The sequence below is a fragment of the Symphalangus syndactylus genome, chromosome 17 (assembly GCF_028878055.3).
Source record: "Symphalangus syndactylus isolate Jambi chromosome 17, NHGRI_mSymSyn1-v2.1_pri, whole genome shotgun sequence".
NCBI lineage: Eukaryota > Metazoa > Chordata > Mammalia > Primates > Hylobatidae > Symphalangus > Symphalangus syndactylus.
This window is the reverse complement of record NC_072439.2, coordinates 16,200,335-16,221,826: the sequence shown is the minus strand read 5'-3', so window position 1 is coordinate 16,221,826 and position 21,492 is coordinate 16,200,335. Positions and strand designations below refer to the sequence as shown.

General features: G+C 47.7%; 1 protein-coding gene across 1 annotated transcript in view; it reads right to left on the bottom strand.

Annotated features, from left to right (window-relative positions):
- Positions 1–21,492, bottom strand: part of SYMPK (symplekin scaffold protein) — a 46,456-nt gene that overhangs the window by 23,455 nt on the left and 1,509 nt on the right. The window contains exons 2-9 of the mRNA XM_055249452.2: positions 15,557–15,680; positions 15,350–15,415; positions 13,360–13,413; positions 13,190–13,263; positions 9,290–9,416; positions 8,293–8,542; positions 4,233–4,403; positions 2,495–2,734 (exon numbers count right to left, since the gene is read on the bottom strand). Of these exons, the coding sequence (XP_055105427.2) occupies positions 2,495–2,734; positions 4,233–4,403; positions 8,293–8,542; positions 9,290–9,416; positions 13,190–13,263; positions 13,360–13,413; positions 15,350–15,415; positions 15,557–15,680 (1,106 nt within the window). The remainder of the gene's footprint in view (positions 1–2,494; positions 2,735–4,232; positions 4,404–8,292; positions 8,543–9,289; positions 9,417–13,189; positions 13,264–13,359; positions 13,414–15,349; positions 15,416–15,556; positions 15,681–21,492) is intronic.

The following is a 21,492-nucleotide window of genomic DNA, read 5'->3' as shown; positions in this document are numbered from 1 at the left end:
CCTGAGGCAGGTGGATTACCTGAGGTCAGGAGTTTGAGACCAGCCTGGCCAACATGGTGAAACCCCGGCTCTACTAAAAATGCAAAAAAATCAGTCAGACATGATGGCGCGCGCTAGTAGTCCCAGCTACTCGGGAGGCTGAGGAGGGAGAATCTCTTAAACCTGGGAGGCGGAGGTTGCAGCGAGCCAAGATCAGGCCACTGCACTCCAGCCTGGGTGACAGAGTGAGACTGTCTCAAAAAAAAAAAAAAAAAAAGGAAACAGAAAGATAAAGTTGGTGGGTAAAATATAACTTTAAATATACAAACCCTGGCCAGGTGTAGTGGCTCACGCCTGTAATCTCAGCACTTTAGGAGGCGAAGGCAGGCAGATCACTTGAGATCAGGAGTTCAAGACCAGCCTAGCCAACATGGTGAAACCCCGTGTCTACTAAAAATACAAAATTAGCTGGGCATGGTGGCACATGCCTGTAATCCCAGCTACTTGGGAGGCTGAGACAGGAGAATTGCCTGAACCTGGGAGGCAGAGGTTGCAGTGAGCCAAGATTGCACCATTGCACTCCAGCCTGGGCAACAAGAGTGAAACTCCATCTCCAAAAAAAAGAAACAAATACAAAAATTAGCCAGGTGTGGTGGCACATGCCTGTACTCCCAGTTACTCAGGAAGCTGAGGCATGAGAATCACTTGAACCTGGGAGACAGAGGCTGCAGTGAGCCCAGATTACACCACTGCACTCCAACCTGGGCAACAGAGTAAGACTGTCTCAAAAAAAAAAGGATGAGCCGGGCGCGGTGGCTCACGCCTGTAATCCCAGCACTTTGGGAGGCTGAGGCGGGCGGATCACAAGGTCAGGAGATCGAGACCATCCTGGCTAACACGGTGAAACCCCGTCTCTACTAAAAATACAAAAAATTAGCCGGGCGAGGTGGCGGGTGCCTGTAGTCCCAGCTACGCGGGAGGCTGAGGCAGGAGAATGGCGTGAACCCCGGGGGGCGGAGCCTGCAGTGAGCTGAGATCGCGCCACTGCACTCCAGCCTGGGTGAAAGAGCGAGACTCCGTCTCAAAAAAAAAAAAAAAAAAAGGATGAGGTAGATTTCTATAAAGAACTCCGAGATGAAAGTAAATGAAACTAAATGAAAACAACTCAAGGTACAGAATACTCTGCTTAGTATACTTAATTATGAAAAAATATAGTAAGATCCCTACCTCACTCCTTAGATAAATTCCTTTTTTTTTTTCTTGAGACGGAGTCTTGCTCTGTCACCCAGGACGGAGAGTGCAATGGTGCAATCTTGGCTCACCGCAACCTCTGCCCCCGGTTCAAGCAATTCTCCTGCCTCAGCCTCCCAAGTAGCAGCAACTACAGGCGCACACCACCACGCACGGCTAATTTTTGTATTTTTAGTAGAGACAGGGTTTCACCATGTTAGCCAGGCTAATTTCGAACTCCTGACCTCAGGTGATCTGCCCAACTCGGCCTCCCAAAATGCTGGGATTACAGGCATGAGCCACTGTGCCTGGCAATTTCCCCCCAACCTTTTTTTTTTTTTTGAGACACAGTTTCACTCTTGTCACCCAGGCTGGGAGTGCAATGGCATGATCTCGGCTTACTGCAACTTCCGCCTCCCAGGTTCAAGTGATTCTCCTGCCTCAGCCTCCGGAATAGCTGGGATTACAGGCATGCACCACCATACCCAGCTAATTTTTGTATTATTAGTAGAGATGGGGTTTTTCCATGTTGGCCAGGCTGGTGTCGAACTCCTAACCTCAAGGTAATTCATATGCCTTGGCCTCCCAAAGCGCTGGGATTACAGGCGTGAGCCACTGTGCCCAGCCTAATTCCTTATTTTTTTAAATGAAAAAATAAATCTTTCATAAATGCTCTAGAAAAAAAGTGTGATTTAAAAAAAAAAATCTTAAAGTTAAGAAAAGCCATAGTTGACACTATTGATAAATAATACAACCACTAGAAAATTACTTCAGAAAGAAAATTCTCTGATAACTAAAACAAAGGAATGAAAGAAGAGCTCCACATTCTACATAAAGCACTTCTGGCAGAAAACATAAGGAAGTGTTCACACCTGGGGAGTGGTTACTTCTTGGGAGAGGGATAACAGGGAGACTATTTTCATTTTATTCCTTTCCGTAAAATTTAAATAATGCATAATTTATTAAATGTATATTTTGATAATTCTATTGTAATTTATATATCATATTAAATAATGTAATTTATTTTTATAATTATTTTATAATTTTTTAAAATTAGAGACAGGGTTTTGCCATGTTGCCTAGGTTGGCCTTGAACTCCAGCCTCAAGTGACCTGCCCGCCTCAGCTTCCCAAAGTGCTGGGAATACAGGTGTGAGCCACTGTGCCTGGCCCACATAATATAATCTATAATATAATCTTAGTAAATACAAATTCAGCATAGTTTAAGGTAAATAATGAAACATTTCAGCATGGTCTGCCTGCCCCACCCCACCAGCCCCTCTCACCCAGCTTCATCTTCTTGAGTGTAGAGTCCGAGTCATCGCGGGGCCGCTTGCGGGTGTCCTTGCTGCTCGGCATGTTGCGGGCGATCTCGGCCTGAGGTGTGCCCAGGTCCACCAGCAGGGTGGTGATCTGGGCCTGGAACTCCAAGGAAGCCGGGTGCTTCAGCACACTCAACAGGTGCAGCTTCAGATTCTTACGCACGCTGCTCACCTGCGATTTGGCCAGCGTCGGGGGCAGGTTGGCTGTGAGGAAAGCGGCAGGAGCTGTGTCTTGTGGACAGATCTCATGGCATGCTGCCAGTCTTAATTCTCAACCCCAAACTTGGGCAGTGGTCTTGCAGGCATCTACTAGAAAAGTTCCTTCACCCTCAGATCTAACGTGTGGCTTTCCGCCTTACAAGCTGATGCTTAAAACCCTGGGAGTCTCCATCAGTCAATCTTAAAACAAAGAGAAAAACTCACCCTCTCTTTTAGTAAACACATACAGTTTTGTCTTCCTCCATCTCTGGTCTGGAAATTCACATATGCTTCGCTTGGGGAGGGTTATAATCACCACTTTCGCCTCCAGAAACTCCCAACTGAACTGCTGCAACAGCTCACTGCTGGTCTCCCTGCTACTAGCATGACTTTCTAATGGTCACCCTGATAAGCGAGCCTCCCCTGTTCCACAGTGAAAAAGGATGCCTGTAATTCTGCCTGCCTAGCATCCACTGCCCCTTCCTCAGCCAACACACCCACTCTCCGTTGAGGGAAACCCCCCTTCTCCAGTCTCCTTCCGAGTGGGCATGAGACCTGGGGCCATTGAGAACACCACATTCCCTCGGCCACTGTAATTGGCTCAGAGACTGGCTCATAATCTCTGCTCAGCCAATCAGAAACAATGACCGTCAGCCCTTGGACTTCTGCTGGAATGGTTGGGAAGGAGACACTCTCTTTCCCATGGTGTTGCTAAGTGAACGGAATGGGAGCCATGAACTATGGGGGGCTTACCCTAAGGAAAGGGCCAGAGAGTGAAACTAAAATGGAGAAACAAAGAGCTGAGAGATGGAGAAACGCAGATCCACAACCTGTACGCATTCATGCCCCAACCCCAGACTTCTCGGTTTTCATTTCACAAAACAGAGAAAATGGTATGAGTCTCTGTGTACCCATCAACATTCGCTTATCTTGGAACATCTATCCACCCTTTTGGTGGGGGGAGAGGACTGGAATATTTGAAAGTATTTCATAGACATCATGTCATTTCACCCTCACATACCTCAATATTAAAGCCAGTCCTGAATCAAATTTCTGTCACATGCCAAAAGATTTCTGTCTAATGTAGAGAATCTCAAGCCTGCCAAACTAGCGCTCGGGGTCCACCACCGAGCTACATTTCTTTAAGAATGAGCAGGCTGAGGCCGGGTGGAGTGGCTCACGCCTATAATCCCAGCACTTTGGGAGGCCAAGGCAGGCGAATCACGAGGTCAAGAGATAGAGATCATCCTGGCCAACACGGTGAAACCCCGTATCTACTAAAAGTAAAAAATTAGCTAGGTGTGGTGGTGCGTCCTGTGATCCCAGCTACTCGGGAAGCTGAGGCAGGAGAATCACTTGAACCCGGGAGGTGGAGGTTGCAGTGAGCCAAGATTGCGCCACTGCACTCCAGCCTGGTGACAGAGCGAGACTCCATCTCAAAGAAAAAAAAAAGAAAGAGCACACTGGCCAGTGAAGACAAGGCAGGGGGAGGACAATGACCTACCATGCAGAGTTTCATAGGCCTGGATCACCTCAGACATGAACATGGGTCTCTGGCGGGCGATATTGGCGAGGGAGCCCAGCGCTGTGGTCAGGTTGATGGAGGAGATGGCAGGGTGCACCATGAACTTAAGCAGCTGCTCCAAGGCTGCCTTGCCCTCTTCCCATAGCACGTCTAAGAGACAGAGAGGAGAACCAGTCAGTGGGATCCTTTTTCCCAGGCCTCTGGAGACAGCAGCTTTTGGGACTAAACAGAAGGACAGATCCTGGTACCTGGATGTCTATGAATGGTGGGAAAAACAGAAAATGTGGTGGCTGATTAGTTCCATAAGACTATTAATGAATATAAAAATTTAGTTATAAGGGGCTGGGCGCAGTGGCTCATGCCTGTAATCCCAGCACTTTGGGAGGCCAAGGCAGGCAGATCACTTGAGGTCAGGAGTTCAAGACCAGCCTGGCCAACATGGTAAAACTCCGCCTCTACTAAAAATACAAAAAATTAGCCCAGGTGTGGAGGCCCGTGCCTGTAATCCCAGCCACTTGGGAAGCTGAGGCAGGAAAATCGCTTGAACCCAGGAGGCAGAGGTTGCAGTGAGCCGAGATCAAGCCACTGCACTCCAGCCTGGGCGACAGAGTGAGACTCCATATTTAAAAAAAAAAAAAAAAAATTTAGTTATAAAGATGTTCAAAGCATGGGCTTGCAAAAGTGAAAGACTAGAATACATGTGTATATACACACAACTCAAAGTCCCTTGTGACACCACTCCCCTCAATACAGTCCCCAAAATTAATGCTTAATGTTTAAAACTTTGGTGGATATCTTTCCAGACCTTTCCTATACAGAAACATAATGAATGCCATAATTTTTTTTTTAACTTAAAAAATTTTAATGGGTATACAGTAGGTGTAAATAATTATGGGGTACATGAGATTTTGATACAGGCATGCAATGCATAATTATCACATCAGGGTAAATGGGGTCTCCATCACAAGCATTTACCTGTTTTGTTACACACAATCCAACTATACTATTACAATTATTTTAAAATGTACGATTATTTTTTAGTATAGTTACCCTGCTGTGCTATCAAATACTAGATCTTTTTTTTTTCCCTGAGATGGGGGTCTCACTCTGTCGCCCAGAGTGGAAAGCAGTGGCACGATCTCAGCTCACTGCAACCTCCGCCACCCAGACTCAGGTGGTCCTCTCAACTCAGCCTCCTGAGTTGCTGAGACCACAGGCACATGCCACCATGCCTGGCTATCAAATACTAGATCTTATTTGTTCTAACTATTTTTTGTACTCATTAACCATTCCCACTTCCTCCCCAACCACCCATTACCCTTTTCAGCCTCTGGTAACCATCATTCTACTGTCTGTCTCCATAAGTTCAATTGTTTTCATTTCTAGCTCTCACAAATAAGTGAGAACACGCAAAGTTGTCTTGCGGTGCCTGGCTTATTTCACTTAATGACTTCCACTTCCACCCATGTTGTTGCAAATGACAGGACCTCCTCCTTTTTTATGGCTGAATAGTACTCAATTGTGTATGAGTACCACATTTTCTTTATCTATTAATCTGTTGATGAACATTTAGTTTGCTCCGAAGTCTTGACTATTGTGACTAGTGCTGCAATAAATATGGGAATGTGGGTATCTTTTTGATACACTGATTTCCTTTATTTCAGTTACATATCCAGCAGTGGGATTGCTGAATCATATGGTAGCTCAATTTTTAAGTTTTTGAGGAACCTTCAAACTCCAAACAATTTTTTTTTTTTTTTTTTTGAGACGGAGTCTCGCTCTGTCGCCCAGGCTGGAGTGCAGTGGCGCAATCTCGGCTCACTGCAAGCTCCGCCTCCCGGGTTCACGCCATTCTCCTGCCTCAGCCTCTCTGAGTAGCTGGGACTACAGGTGCCCGCCACCACGCCTGGCTAATTTTTTTGTATTTTTTTAGTAGAGACGGGGTTTCACCATGGTCTCGATCTCCTGACCTCGTGATCCGCCTGCCTCGGCCTCCCAAAGTGCTGGGATTACAAGCGTGAGCCACTGCGCCCGGCCAAAACTCCAAACAATTTTTAGGCTGTAGTGAGTGACATTCTCACCAACAGTGTACAAGTGTTTCCCTTTCTCCACATCCTCGCCAGCATTTGTTGTCTTTTTGATAAAAGTCACTTTAACTGGGGTGAGACAACATTTCATTGTAGTTTTGATTTGAACGCCACATTATTTAAAATAGTGAATTAGGCCAGGCGCGGTGGCTCACGCCTGTAATCCCAGCACTTTGGGAGGCCGAGGCAGGCGGATCACGAGGTCAGGAGATCGAGACCATCCTGGCTAACACGGTGAAACCCCGTCTCTACTAAAAATACAAAAAATTAGCCAGGAGCGGTGGCAGGCACCTGTGGTCCCAGCTACTCGGGAGGCTGAGGCAGGAGAATGGCGTGAACCCGGGAGGCGGAGCTTGCAGTGAGCCGAGATAGTGCCACGGCAGTCCAGCCTGGATGAAAGAGAGAGACTCCATCTCAAAAAAAAAAAAAAGAAAAAAAAACAATGAATTAAAAATCTAAATGACTATCAACAGAGCATTGCTTAATAGAATGTAATGTAACTATACTATGGAATATGGTATAGCAACTGAATATGATTCTCACAGGGAAAGACGTCACTGATACTATTAAGTCAAAAAGGCTGTCAAACAATACATAAGAACAGTTAATATTTATGGAATGTTTACTATTCCAGCCATATTAATTCACCAAATGCTCATACCTACATCCTAAATTAGATGCTATAATAACAATCCCTAATTTACCAATGAGGAATCAGGCTCAGAGAGAAGGGAAAATAGGCTATGTGTCAGACACAAGCTACTATACTTTAATGTCTCTGAGATGAAAACACAAAGCGTGGCCTAATTTTTGCAAACAGAAAAGCAAACAAATGCAGACACTATGCATATACACATACAAATCCCTACATGTGTACAGCAAAGATCTGAAAGGAAACATAATCCTCTTAACAGTGTTTATCTCTGGAAAGCAGGACTGAGGGAGGAGATATTATTCCTTTATACTCACCCATATTGCTTGACACCAAGTGTATAGATAGTACTTTTTTTTTTGAGACAGTCTCGTTCTGTCACCCAGGCTGGAGTGCAGTGGCACAGTCTCAGCTCACTGCAACCTCTGCCTCCTGGGTTCAAGCGATTCTCATGTCTCAGCCTCCCAAGCAGCTGGGATTACAGGTGCCCGCCACCATGCCCAGCTAATTTTTGTATTTTTAGTAGATAAGGGGTTTCACTATGTTGGCCAGGGTGGTCTCGAACTCCTGACCTCAAGTGATCTGCCTGCCTTGGCCTCTCAAAATGCTGGGACTACAAGCAAGAGCAACCACACCTGGCCTATGTTCTACTTTTATAATTTGCATTAAGAAAACCGTAAAACTGCCTGGCGCGGTGGCTCTAGCCCATAATCCCAGCACTTTGGGAGGCCAAGGCGGGCGGATCACAAGGTCAGGAGTTCGAGACCGGCTTGGCCAATATGGTGAAACCCCGCACCTCTACTAAAAATAATTTAAAAAAAAATTGGCCGGGTGTGGTGGCGGGAGCCTGTAGTCCCAGCTACTTTGGAGGCTGAGGCAGAAGAATTGCTTGAGCCCAGGAGGCGGAGGTTGCAGTGAGCTGAGATTGTGCCATTGCACTCCAGCCTGGGCGACAGAGGAAGACTCCGTCTCAAAAAAAAAAAAAAAAAAACCATAAAACTAGCTAGCATCGACTGGCTCACACTCATGGAACTTCACTACAAACCTGTGAGAGTGGTACTATGTTATCATCTCCAATTTACAAAAAAGAAAATGAAGTACAGAGACAGGTAACTTGCCCAAGTTCACGATGAGTAAGCAGTGCAGTTGGGATCTGAACCTAGCATCAGGGCTCTTAACTACTGCCCACACTGTTCCAGAACTTTAAAACCAAAAAAGACAAGGGGGAGAGAGGGAGGGGCGTGAAGGAGAGGAAACTGGTGCAGGGCTGTCAGGGGTGGCAGCTGAAGGCAGCACTCACTGTACTGGATGTAGGGGTGGTCACGAGGGATGCGGTCCAGGCTGATATCATGCTCCTGGCGTCGGGGTATCTCTGAGTCAGCCATGCGGGGTGACAGGGTGACAATGAGGCCCTCCACAAACTTGATGGCGTGGGTGCGGATGCCATCATTGTCAGAGTCCAACAGCAGGATGATGTCCCCCGCCATGGCAGATACCATGTCCCAGCAGGCCTCCTGTAGCTCGCTAATGACCCGTGACTTCACCATCCACTGCCAGCAGGCCAGGAAGGAATGGAAGAGACAGACAAAGAGGTGAAGACAACGCATCAATCACCAACACCCTCTACCAATACCCAGAGAACCATGAAAGATGAATACATTCATTTGGTTAACAGTTACTGAGTTCCAACTCTGCCCCAGCCCAGTGCTCGGTGATGCTGGAGACGGGACTGAGTAGTGGCCAGGCCTCGCCCTGCCCTCATGGGGACGCAGACAGTGACCACTCAGTGTGATGAAGGCGCACATCTTAAAGTAAAGGAGTAACAGTGCTGACTTCACAAGGTGGTGGTTATTAAATGGATTCATTCATTTTATTAATGCTAACGTACATCACACCATAGAGTGTTCTTTTCCTCTCACACTCCATAATCAATATTTATGTGATTCATTAATTAAAGTCTACCTCCCTCCTTGGGTTACAAGCACTGTGAAGGCAGTAAGCTGTCTTGGTCACTGCTGTGTCCCCAGCATCACCTAGCCCAGGGCTAAGCACAGAGGACATGCTCAGGGAACGTCTGTTAAGTGAATAAACGGATGGTCAATTGAAGGAATGATGGTTAAGTGCAACTTCCTGACCTAGGAGACAATGTTAGCTCTCCATGTTATCTGTTCCCACAGACCAGTGGCACATCTTGCCCATAAAGAGTATGCTCGGATGCTGGTTTTGAACCCCAACATATTAGTTTGTCAACGAGACCTATCAGGCACGATGGCCCTGGGTGGGGAGGGCGCTCTCACCTGCAGGGCCACCTTGTAGAGCTGCGTCATGGTGAGGATGGCCTTCTTCACTACGTTCACATTCTCATCCCTCAAGAGCATGTTGAGGTTTGCAATGAGTTTCAGCAGCAACTCAATGTCTCGCTTGCTGGGGGATGGAGAAAAAAGGGGTGAGGTTAAGGTGTGGTCTTAGAGCAGGTGGGAGGAGCCTGAGGTTCACGAGGGAAGGGAAATCAGGGGCCTGTCTCAGGGGACAGGAATGGCACATCCAGAAGCTGGGAACGGTGCTTGGTGCCTCCAGACTGAGCCGCCCCTGAACCCTCTATCTAGACTGGTCCTGTAACACCAACTCCTTTGCTCTCTCAGGGGCCTGCTGTTCACATAAGGGACAATAGGGGCAGTCAACTGTGTGAATTTGGACAAGCGACTTCACCTCATTTAGAATAACAGTATCTATCTCAATTGTTTGTGCAATTTTTTTGGAAAATTGCAACACTACTTGTAAAGTACTTAGAAGAGTGCCTGACATGCAGAAAGCATTCAGTAAACACCAAAAGCATTCAGTAAACACCAGCCATTGCTACTTTAAAGCACTTTGTTTTCTGTAATCACTAGTTTTGCTTGCCTCAGTCTAAGGGCTCAAAAAGTGCGGACCCTTTCCTAGCTTGGCAATAACCCCAGCAGGGTCATTTTCATTGAAGAAAAAAATGAAGGGTCTCCAATAAATGTTTGTTCAATTAATACATAGGAGCTCAGCACAGAATTTTCAAAGCATACATTACAATCTGAACTATTAATTAAATCAGTCAAAAAATATGAAACTTAGCTGTCAGCTACATGAAGGCAGGAATAATACGTTTTTGTCACTGCTATACTACAGCCTAACATGGATGCCTGGTACGACAGCAGTCATATGGTATGTATTTGCTAAATGGACTTTTTACAAATTCAGAAAATTTACCACAAATTTTCCCAGTAAATGGGGGGATATGATATTTGGGTTCTGGCATTGCGGACATGAGTTAAAATCCCAGCCTTGGCCAGGTGCGGTGGCTCACACCTGTAATCCCAGCACTTTGGGAGGCTGAGGCAGGTGGGTCACCTCAGGTCAGGAGTTTGAGACCAGCCTGACCAACGTGGTGAAACCCCACCTCTACTAAAAATACAAAATTAGCCGGGCAAGGTGGCGGGCGCCTGTAACTCCAGCTACTTGGGAGGCTGGGGCAGGAGAATTGCTTGAACCTGGGTGGCGGAGGTTGCAGTGAGCCGAGATCGCGCCATTGCACTCCAGCCTGGGCAACAAGAGTGAAACTCCATCTCAAAACAAAAACAAAAACAAAAAAACAACAACAAAAAAACAAAATTAGCTGGGTGTGGTGGCAGGCACCTGTAATCCCAGATACTCAGGGGGCTGAGGCAGGACAGTCACTTGACTCAGGAGGCAGAGGTTGTAGTGAGCCGAGATCACACCACTGCACTCCAGTCTGGGTGACAGAGTGAGATTTCATCTCAAAAAATAAATAAATAAATAAATAAATAAATAAATAAATAATTAAAATCCCAGCCTTGCCGCATTCTGGCTGTGTGACCTTAAGAAAATTCACTTCACCTCTCTGAGCTTGTTTTCTCTTCAGTTAAAGGGTCAAACAACTGATCCACAGTATTACGAATAACGAAGCTGCTCAAGCATTTAGTACAGTGTCTTACAAACAAATATTTAATACACAGCAGCTAGTCTACTTCCTCCCAGTCACAAAGCATCCAGTAAATGTTTAATGAACAAATGAGTGAGTGACCAGCTTGAACAAGTCACTTTACCATTCTTTTTTTTTTTTTTTTTTTTTGAGATGGAGTCTCGCTCTGTCACCCAGGCTGGAGTGCAGTGGCGCGATCTCTGCAAGCTCCGCCTCCTGGGTTCACGCCATTCTCCTGCCTCAGCCTCCCGAGTAGCTGGGACTACAGGCGCCCACCACCACGCCCGGCTAGTTTTTTGTATTTTTAGTAGAGACGGGGTTTCACCGTGGTCTCGATCTCCTGACCTTGTGATCCGCCCACCTCGGCCTCCCAAATGCTGGGATTACAGGCGTGAGCCACCGCACCCGACCTGTCACTTTACCATTCTGAGCCTGTTTCCCTTTCTATAAAAAGAGGATAACCACAGTATCCATCGAGGCTGCCATAAAGATTACGGAGATAACATGCGAAAGGACCTAACACAGCGCAGGGCACGTTACATGTTCCACGTGGTGACTGTTATGTTCAACTCATTCACGTGTGCAACAAATACGTAATCAGCCCCTACTAGGTGACAACACTGCTCCAGGCAGGTACTGGAGACAAAGTGGCCAGCAAGACATAAAAAGTCAAGCCCTGTCCTCACAGAACTGATATTTTGCGGGAAGAATCAAGGTTATTTCAATGAGTGAGGAACACTGTAAAGAACAGTGAAGGTGGGGTGCCCGAGACATGGGGCTGCATGGGAGTGGGCAGGAAGGGCTTTCTGAGGAAGAGACCTCAGGGAAGGGAGAGGGTGAGCCAGGTGGCAACCTGGGGACGAGGGTTCCTAGCAGGAACAGCAAGCAGACAGGCTGCAAAATCCAACTGTGGCTTCTGAGGAGCAGGGGAGACAGAGAGGACCAGGAGTGAGATGAAGCCGAGGTGAGGGTTTGGGTTTCCACCTAAGTAAGCTGATGAGCCAGTTGGGGTCTGAGAGCAGGGGCATGCCAAGACTGATTTACATTTAACAGCATCACTCCGGCTGCTGAGTGCAAGAGGGGAAGCAGGAAATGAGTACGGTGATTCCTCTTTGGGGGATGAAATGCTTTGGAACCAGATTGTGAATGTGCTAAATGCCACTAACTGGTTCACTTTAAAATAGCTGATTTTTGCTGGGCGCGGTGGCTCATACCTGTAATACCAGCACTTCGGGAGGCCAAGGTGGGCCAATCACTTGAGGTTAGGAGCTCGAGATCGGCCTGGCCAACATGACGAAACCCCATCTCTACTAAAAATACAAAAATTAGCCAGGCACGGTGGCACATACCTGTAATCCCAGCTACTCAGGAGGCTGAGGCATAAGAATCTCTTGAACCTGGGAGGTAGAGGTTGTAATGCACCAAGATTGCACTACTGCACTCCAACCTGGACAACGCAGCAAAACTCAGACTCAAAAAAAAAAAAAAAAAAAAAGGAAAAAAAGGCCGAGCGGAGTGGCTCACGCCTGTAATCCCAGCACTTTGGGAGGCCGAGGCGGGCGGATCACCTGAGGTCAGGAGTTTGAGACCAGCCTGGCCAACACGGGGAAACCCCATCTCTACTAAAAATACAAAAAGAAGCTGGGCATGGTGGCGCATGCCTGTAATCTCAGCTACTTGGAAGGCTGAGGCAGGAGAATCGCTTGAACCTGGAAGTCGGAAGTTGCAGTGAGCTGAGATTGCGCCACTGAGCTCAAGCCTGGACAGCAGTTGAGCAAGACTCTGTCTCAAAACAAACAAACAAACAAAAAGATTTTAAAAAAAAAAGCTAATTTTGTTATGTGAATTTCAATTTAACTAAAAAGACAAAAGAGGGAGCCACAGAGAGACCACTGAAGTCGTCAGGTAGGAGGGAAGGGTGGCTTGGGCCTGCACAGTGGCAGAGGAAGTGATTGACAAATGGTCAGATGCTACAGATATTCTCAAAGTGGAGCCCACAGTCCTTTGTGATGATATAGATGTGAAATGTGGACGAAGCAGAGGAATCACAGATGACCCCTGGGTTTCGATCTTATTAAGTATTTGCTGGGGAATCAGTGTGCATGAGAGAGAGAAAGGGTCTGGGAAGCAGAGGGCAGGCCTCTCAGTGGTGGCCTCCAGGCCAGGCCAGGAGCTGAAGGCTGCCTCCAATGAGAATGCTTCCAGGGCTCCCTGCCTTGCCCCATACCATGCCTCCTCGATGAAGCCGATGACAAATTTTCGCACTTCAATTGACTTGTCTGCTTGGAATGCGATGATCTCCTGCCAATGTCAGAGAGAAAGTGGATCAGGGCTACACCGGGATCCACATCCCCTTTCCCCTACACCATACCCCTTTCTCTTCTGTCAGTCACTCACGTCCAGGAAGTTGTCCAGTAGTGTGGGGTCTTTGTTGATTATCAGCTCCTGGACCTGGAAGGAGATTGGGGGTGGGGAGGAGGACTACCCATACAAAACCAGGGGCCAATCAATGCAGACAGGAGAGTAGAGGGGAAGACAGCAGAGGACTAGGCAGCAGATACACTCATTTCAATGCCTAGCTCTGCTGCTCCCTACCAAGGGTGCTATGCTCTGGGCATGGTCTCTGAACCTCAGTTTGCTCTTCTATAAAATGAGACTCCTAAACATCAACTCAAAAGGGATGTTAGGAGGCTAGAATGAGATCCTACAAGGCACAGGTTCTGGTAGATAGTGAGGACATGACACAGGAGGGGGCTGAAAAAAAGAGGGAATTGCCCCAGGGCTCAGGCCTTCCTGAGGTTTGGCCTCCTTTCACCTGTCCATCAGTTCTCCCCACTCTCCTTCTGCTTCTGCTCCCCACTTCACATTGCCATGATTCAGCAACATCTTCACAGTGAGAACGCAATTCCTGAAGCCCTTGTGCCCGCCAGGCTCTTTGGAGTAAGCCCTTCCCATGGACATCCTCCAATGAGCAAAGAGCTGGCACAGGACCTGGCTGCTACAACTCAAGCTACTATCGCTAAACAGCCTCATGACCACCCACAGGGGAGGTACCAGGTACACCCACTCCACCTTGGAGGTGGGGCTACTCCACAAGGCTACAGGCTGATGAAGGAGCTGAATGGGTTCTCGCACAGGCATGCTAACCCTGCCAGTCTCTGAACTCCAACTCCCTCCTGCTCTGAACCATGCCCAGCCCAAGTGCCCCATGTCATCTTCTGCCTTTGCACGCACTTCTGTGCCCTCAGCTTGACATGTTCTCCCTCTCTTGGCTGGGCCCGGTGGCTCGTGCCTATAATCCCAGCACTTTGGGGGGCCAAGGTGGGTGGACCACTTGAGCTCAGGAGTTTGAGACCAGCCTGGTCAACATGGTGAAATACATCTCTACTAAAAATACAAAAATCAACCAGGCGTGGTGGCAGGTGCCTGTAATCTCAGCTACTCAGGAGGCTGAGGCAGAAGAATCGCTTGAGGCCGGGCGCGGTGGCTCACGCTTGTAATCCCAGCACTTTGGGAGGCCAAGGCGGGCGGATCACGAGGTCAGGAGATCAAGACCACGGTGAAACCCCGTCTCTACTAAAAATACAAAAAATTAGCCGGGCGTGGTGGCGGGTGCCTGTAGTCCCAGCTACTCAGAGAGGCTGAGGCAGGAGAATGGCGTGAACCCGGGAGGCGGAGCTTGCAGTGAGCCGAGATTGCGCCACTGCACTCCAGCCTGGGCGACAGAGTGAGACTCCGTCTCAAAAAAACAGAAAAAAAAGAATTGCTTGAACCTCGGAGGCAGGAGTTGCAGTGAGCTGGGATCGTGCCATGGTACTCCAGCCTGGGCAACAGAGCAAGACTCTGTATCAAAAAAAAAAAAAAAGATGCTCTGCCTCTCTCATGTGGTACACTTCTCTCCTTTTATCCTCCAGGGCTTGGTTCAAAAGTCCTCCCTGACTCCCCATCCCTAGGCTGGGTCAGGAGCTCCCCGTGGGCTTCCTTCTCTATCCCAGCCCTGCCCACGCTGGGTCATCATTGTCTGGTGACAGGTATGTCTGCCCCACCAGACTGGACACTGGCAGAGAAGAAATGCAATGATGAAGAGTGTAGGATTTGGAGCTGGAATCTAGGATTCAATTACTAGTTCAGCCAGCTCCCAGCAGAGTAATCTTGGGCTAATGATTTAAGCCCCGGGGTCTGCTTCTTTCTGTATAAAAGAGGGATAAAACTACCCAGCCTTACGGAGCTTTCATGAGAACTAGAAGAGCACTGCACCGAGTACCATGGCTGGCACACACTGAGTGTGTAAATGTGGACACTGGTGTTACTGCTAGTGTCTTCTTTCTCCGGTTCCCAACCTCCTCCCTTTCACCTGCTCAGCCCAGGATGCCCCCGGGGCCCTCACCTGTTTGAGCACTGTGATCTTTGAGTCATTGGTGATCAGCGCCGCCTGGTTCAGAAGATCCACCACCTGGAAGGAGGGGGAGTGGCAGGGGATAGTGCCAGCCCAGTCCAGCCCCCTCGGCACTCCCAGGGCTCTGCCACCTAAACGGGGATTGTTCAAAGCCAGGGGATATGATTCCTCACTCCAAGCCCTGCCCACCACGCTCACCCTCTCTGAGGTGGTCATGCCATCGATGCCCGGTCCCTCCTCTTGAGTGAAAAACTGTGATGCCACGCTCCGGCGGGTGACGCTGTCCCCACTGCCGCTCGCCATGGCTGCTGTCAGCTTGTCCCTGGGAAAGAAGAGGATGGATCAAGCTCAGGGGACCAGTGGATGGGCTGGGCTGGATTGTCACCCGAACACCTACAAAGGGCTCAAGCCTCCTTCCCAGCCTGTTCCTCCCCAGTCAGGCCTTCTGAAGTCCCTCTCCCCTCCAGGGTCTGTCTCTGGCTTATGGATGTGTGCACGGGGCCTGTAACTTGGGGGAGACTGACATCTCCCAAGGCAGAGCCAGATGTCTAAGCCTCACCTCTAGTGCTTTACAGAGTGGGCCAACCACAAAGATCTGCTGAGCGATGGGCCACATGAATGTGCAACAGCCACCTTGGAGGTCTCCGTGTGTCCCCTCTCTCCATCTGGGATATGCTCTGGACTGGGCACCAGAGCAAACTTTCTTTTTTTTTTTTTTGAGATGAAGGCTTGCTCTGTCACCCAGCTGGAGTGCGGTGGTGCAATCTCAGCTCATTGCAACCTCTGCCTCCCAGGTTCAAGTGATTCTCCTGCCTCAGCCTCCCAAGTAACTGGGATTATAGGCACACGCCACCATGCCCAGCTAATTTTTGTATTTTCGGTAGAGACTGGGTTTCACCATGTTGGCCAGGCTGGTCTCAAACTCCTGACCTCAGGTGTTCCACCTGCCTTGGTGTTCCAAAGTGCTGGGATTACAGGCGTGAACCACAGTGCCTGGCCCAGAGCAAACTTTCAAAAACACAGCTCTGAGGAATACCAGACACAGAGTCTGGCACATAGTAGGCCCTCAATACATCACAAAAGGCCTGCTTCAATAAATTATGTTTCAGCCACTCTCTGGAATACTATAAAGCTGTTTTTAAAAGGGAGGAAGGGGGCTTTAGGGCATCCATGACAGTGACACAGGAAAATTATGGAATGATTAACGTAGCAGTATATATCAATTACACAACTATTCATAATAGCAAAAGACTAGAAGCAACTCAAGTGTTCTCAAATAGGGGGACCGGCTGAAAAAAAAGATTATACATATACATAATCAAAGACCATGGGACTTCAACACCTGTGAAAATAAGTCAAAAATATATAAATATAAATAAACGAAAAAAACAGACTATGGAACGATAACAAGAAAGGAAAAAAAAACAAAAAAATGAGAACAATCTCTAGACACTGATAGAGAATGCATATATTAAGTGAAAACAAGCAAAGCTGAAGACAGTGTTGACTATATGTTTCTGTTTTACAAAAAAAAGAAAAATGGGGCCAGGTGCAGTGGCTCATGCCTGTAATCCCAGCACTTTGGGAGGCTGAGGCAGGCAGACCGCTTGAGCCTAGGAGTTGGAGAACAGCCTGGGCAACATGGTGTAACCCTGTCTCTAGAGAAAATACAAAAATTAGCTGGGTATAGTGGCGTGCCTGGTAGTCCCAGCTACTCAGGGAAGTGAAGGCAGAGGCTGTAGTGAACCAAGATCGGGCCACTGCACTCCAGCCTGGGCAACAGAGTGAGACTCCCTCTCAAAAAAAAAAAAAAAAAAAAAAAACACCAAACAAACATACCAAAAAAACAATAATCTGAGGATGGTGAAAATGACACTTTTTTCTTTTCTTTTTTTTTTTTTTTTTTTTTTTGAGATGGAGTCTTGCACTGTCGCCCAGGCTGGAGTGCAGTGGTGTGATCTCGGCTCACTGCAAGCTCCGTCTCCTGGGTTCACATCATTCTCCTGCCTCAGCCTCCCGAGTAGCTGGGACTACAGGCGCCCGCCACCACGCCCGGCTAATTTTTTGTATTTTTAGTAGAGACGGGGTTTCACCATGTTAGCCAGGATGGTCTCGATCTCCTGACCTCGTGATCCGCCCGCCTCAGCCTCCCAAAGTGCTGGGATTACAAGTGTGAGCCACCGCGCCCAGCCGAAAATACTTTTTTTTTTTTGAGATGGAATTTCACTCTTGTTGCCCAGGCTGGAGTGTCATGGCACGATCTCAGCTCACTGCAACCTCCACCTCCCAGGTTCAAGCAATTCTCCTGCCTCAGTCTCCCAAGTAGCTGAGATTACAGGTATGTGCCACCACATCTGGCTAATTTTTGTATTTTTAGTAGAGACGAAGTTTTACCATGTTGGTCAGGCTGCTCTCGAACTCCTGACCTCAGGTGATCCACCCGCCCTGGCCTCCCAAAGTGCTGGGATTACAGGCGTGAGCCACGGCGCCGAGCCGAAAATGAGTTTTTAAAAGGAACTACACAATAGCTATTCACAGTAATATCACATGATAGGTGTCTGCTCAATGAATAAGGAGCCAACAGCCTCCTCCCTAGTTTCCCTGCTGCCCATCACCCCCTTTCTTGCTCAGAGTCAGGGCCAATGTCCCCACCAAGGCTTACAAGACCTTATGGCATCTGGCTTGTTCTTCCTCTGACTGCCTCTCCCCCTGAGCTCTTTGCTCCACCCACTCTGGCCTCCTCGCTGTCCCGTGAACACGCCCAACATGCCCTTTCCTTGAAGACTTTGTCCCTCTCTTCCTTCTGCCTGGAATATTCCTCCTCCTAGATATCAGGACAACTCCTTCCCTCTTCATTTCCTTCAGGTCTCCACTCACATGTCTCTGCAGTAAGGCCTTCCCTGACGACCATATTTCTTTTTTTTTTTTTTTGAGACGGAGTTTGCCTCTTGTTGCCCAGGCTAGAGTGCAATGGCACGATCTCGGCTCATGGCAACCTCCATCTCCCAAGTTCAAGCGATTCTCCTGCCTCAGCCTCCCTAGTAGCTGGGATTACAAGCATGTGCCACCATGCCTAGCTAATTTTGTATTTTTAGTAGAGACGGGGTTTCACCATGTTGGTCAGGCTGATCTCAAACTCCCGACCTCAGGTGATTCGCCTGCCTCGGCCTCCCAAAGTCGACAACCATATTTCAAATTTTAACTCCCTCTCGATCCCCATCTGTGTTGCTTTTTCTCCATAGCATTTATCATCATCACACACTACATATCTATAAGTTCCACAAGGACATTGATTTATTTATTTATTCGAAATCATTTTTTGGTAGAGACGGAGTTTTGCCATGTTGCCCAGGCTGGTCTTGAACTCCTGCGCTCAAGCAATCCACCCTCCTTGGCCTCCCAAAGTGCTTGGGATTACAAGTCTGAGCCATCACCCCCGGCCTAGAACAGGGATTTTGTTTCTTCACTTTTTATATTCCCAGCACGGAAAAGTGCTTGGCATCTAGCAGGTGCTCAATAAAATCTGCTGAATGAGTGAACACTAGTGCCAAACGGCCTCCCCAATCACTGGGTTCAGTATTCCTGCCCTTTCACTCTTGAATCCTGATAGCTATACTTGTTCTACCTTTTCCCCCTTTCTCATTACTGCACTTGACAAGTCTTTAAAAAAAAAAAAAAGGCATGGTGTGGTGGCTCACTCCTGTAATCCTAGCACTTTGGGAGGCCAAGGTGGGCAGATCACTTGAGGCCAGGAGTTCAAGACCAGCCTGGCCAACATGGCAAAACTCAGTCTCTACTAAAAATACAAAAAAATTAGTTGGGCATGGAGATGCATGCCTGTAATCCCAGCTACTTAGGAGGCTGAGGCATGAGAATTACCTGAGCTGGGGAGGCAGAGGTTGCAGTGAGCTGAGATTGCACTACTGCACTCCAGCCTGGATGACAGAGCAAGACTCTGTCTCAAAAATAAAACAAAACAAAAACAAAGAAAGGAAAGAAAACAAAAATAGGAAGGGTATAGCGGCTCACAATTGTAAACCCAGCATTTTGGTAGGTCTAGGTGGGAGGATGGCTTGAGGCCAGGAGTTCAGGACTAGCCTAGGCCTAAAAACGAAAAAAGAAGGCCAGGTGCAGTGGTTCATGCCTATAATCCCAACATTTTGGGAGACTGAAGCAGGAAGATTATTTAAGGCCAGGAGTTTGAAACCAGCCTGGGCAACACAGTGAGACCCCATCTCTAGACATACACACAATTAGCTGGGCATCGAGATCATGCCACTGCACTCCAGCCTGGGAGACACAGTAAGACTCCATCTCAAAAAAAGAAAAAAAAAAAAAAAATTAGCCAGGCATGGTGCCATGAACCTTTAGTCCCAGCTACTCTGGAGGCTAAGGTGGGAGGATTGTTTGAGCCTGGTTGTAGTGAAGTATGATTGGGCCACCGTACTCCAACCTGGGCAACAGAGCGTGAACCTGATGAACCTGTTTTCCAAAAAAAAAAAAAGAAAAAATAATCAGTTAATATATATTGAACACCGCCAGGCAGGGTGCCTCAAGCCTATAATCCCAGCACTTTAGGAGGCCAAGGCAGGTGGATCACCCGAGGTCAGGAGTTTGAGAACAGCCTGGCCAACATGGTGAAACCTCATCTCTACTAAAAATACAAAAAAATTAGCTGGGCATGGTGGCGGGCACATGTAATCCTAGCTACTCGGGAGGCTGAGGCAGGAGAATCGCTTGAATCTGGGAGGTGGAGGTTGCAGTGAGCCCAGGTCACATTATTGTACTCCAGCCTGGGCAACAAGAGTGAAACTCCGTTTCAAATTAAAAAAAAAAAAGAAAAAAAAATATATATATATAGAGAGAGTGAGAGACAGAGAGAGAGAGAACACTTAATATGTGCTACGCACAATTCTAATATATACATATTAATTCATTTAAACCTTGGTGTCTGAGGAATTAATATACATGAGTTAGGTTTACGTTTTTTGTTTTTTTGAGACAGGGCGTCACTCTGTTGCCCAGGCTGGAGTGCAGTGCCGCAATCTCAGCTCACCGCAATCTCTGCCTCCCGGGCTCAGGCGATCCTCCTACCTCATTTTCCCAAGTAGCTGAGACTACAAGCGAATGCCCAGATGATTTTTGTACTTTCTGTAGAGAAGGGTTTCGCCATGTTGCCCAGGCTGGGAGTTACTATTTTTAATCTTCATTTTACAGATGAGGAAACTGAAAACCAGGGAGGTAAAGTGACCTGATCAAAGACACACAGCTTGTTAAGAGGCAGAGTCAGCAGCATGGCTGCATATCTTCCTTACCACTATGCTACAGTACTGTTTATCTGAAAGGAATTGTTTTTCACCCCCAGGTCTGTTTACGTAAGCCAAGGATCCTGGCCACCAGACAACCGGCATGCCATGCCGTCCCCAGTCAAAACATAAAAAAAACAGGCCTGGCGTGGTGGCTCACGCCGGTAATCCCAACACCACTGCACTCCAGCCTGGGCAAGAGTGAGACTCTGCCTCAAAAAAAATAATAATAAAACCCCATAATAAACATTTCCACTTTTTTCATGATGATAATACATTCAGATCAACCAAAATATTTTACCCTGTTTCATTCTTCTTCTGCTTTTTGGTTTATGCTTTCAGTTTTTTTTTTTTTTTAAATACACATATACAAAATTCTCCTTCAGGAGCTAGATTTTACGCAAAAAAAGGAAAAAAAAAGGAAAAGAAAAAAACCCATATATACATATTTCCCTCTCTTTTACAAAAAGAGCATACACAGGGCTGGGAGCAGTGACTCACGCCTGTAATCCCAGCACTTTGGGAGGCCGAGGCAGGTGGATTACGAGGTCAGGAGTTCAAGACTAGCCTGACCAACATGGTGAAACCCCATCTCTACTAAAAATACAAAAATTAGCCGGGCGTGGTGGTGCGCCTGTAATCCCAGCTACCTGCGAGGCTGAGGCACGCGAATTGCTTGAACCTGGAAGGCAGAGCCGAGATCGCGCCATTGCACTCCAGCCTGGGTGACAGAGTGAGACTCTGTCTCAGAAAAAAAAAAAAGGAGCCTCCACAGGCCGGGTTTGGTGGCTCAGGCCTGTAATCCCAGCACTTTGGGAGGCTGAGGTG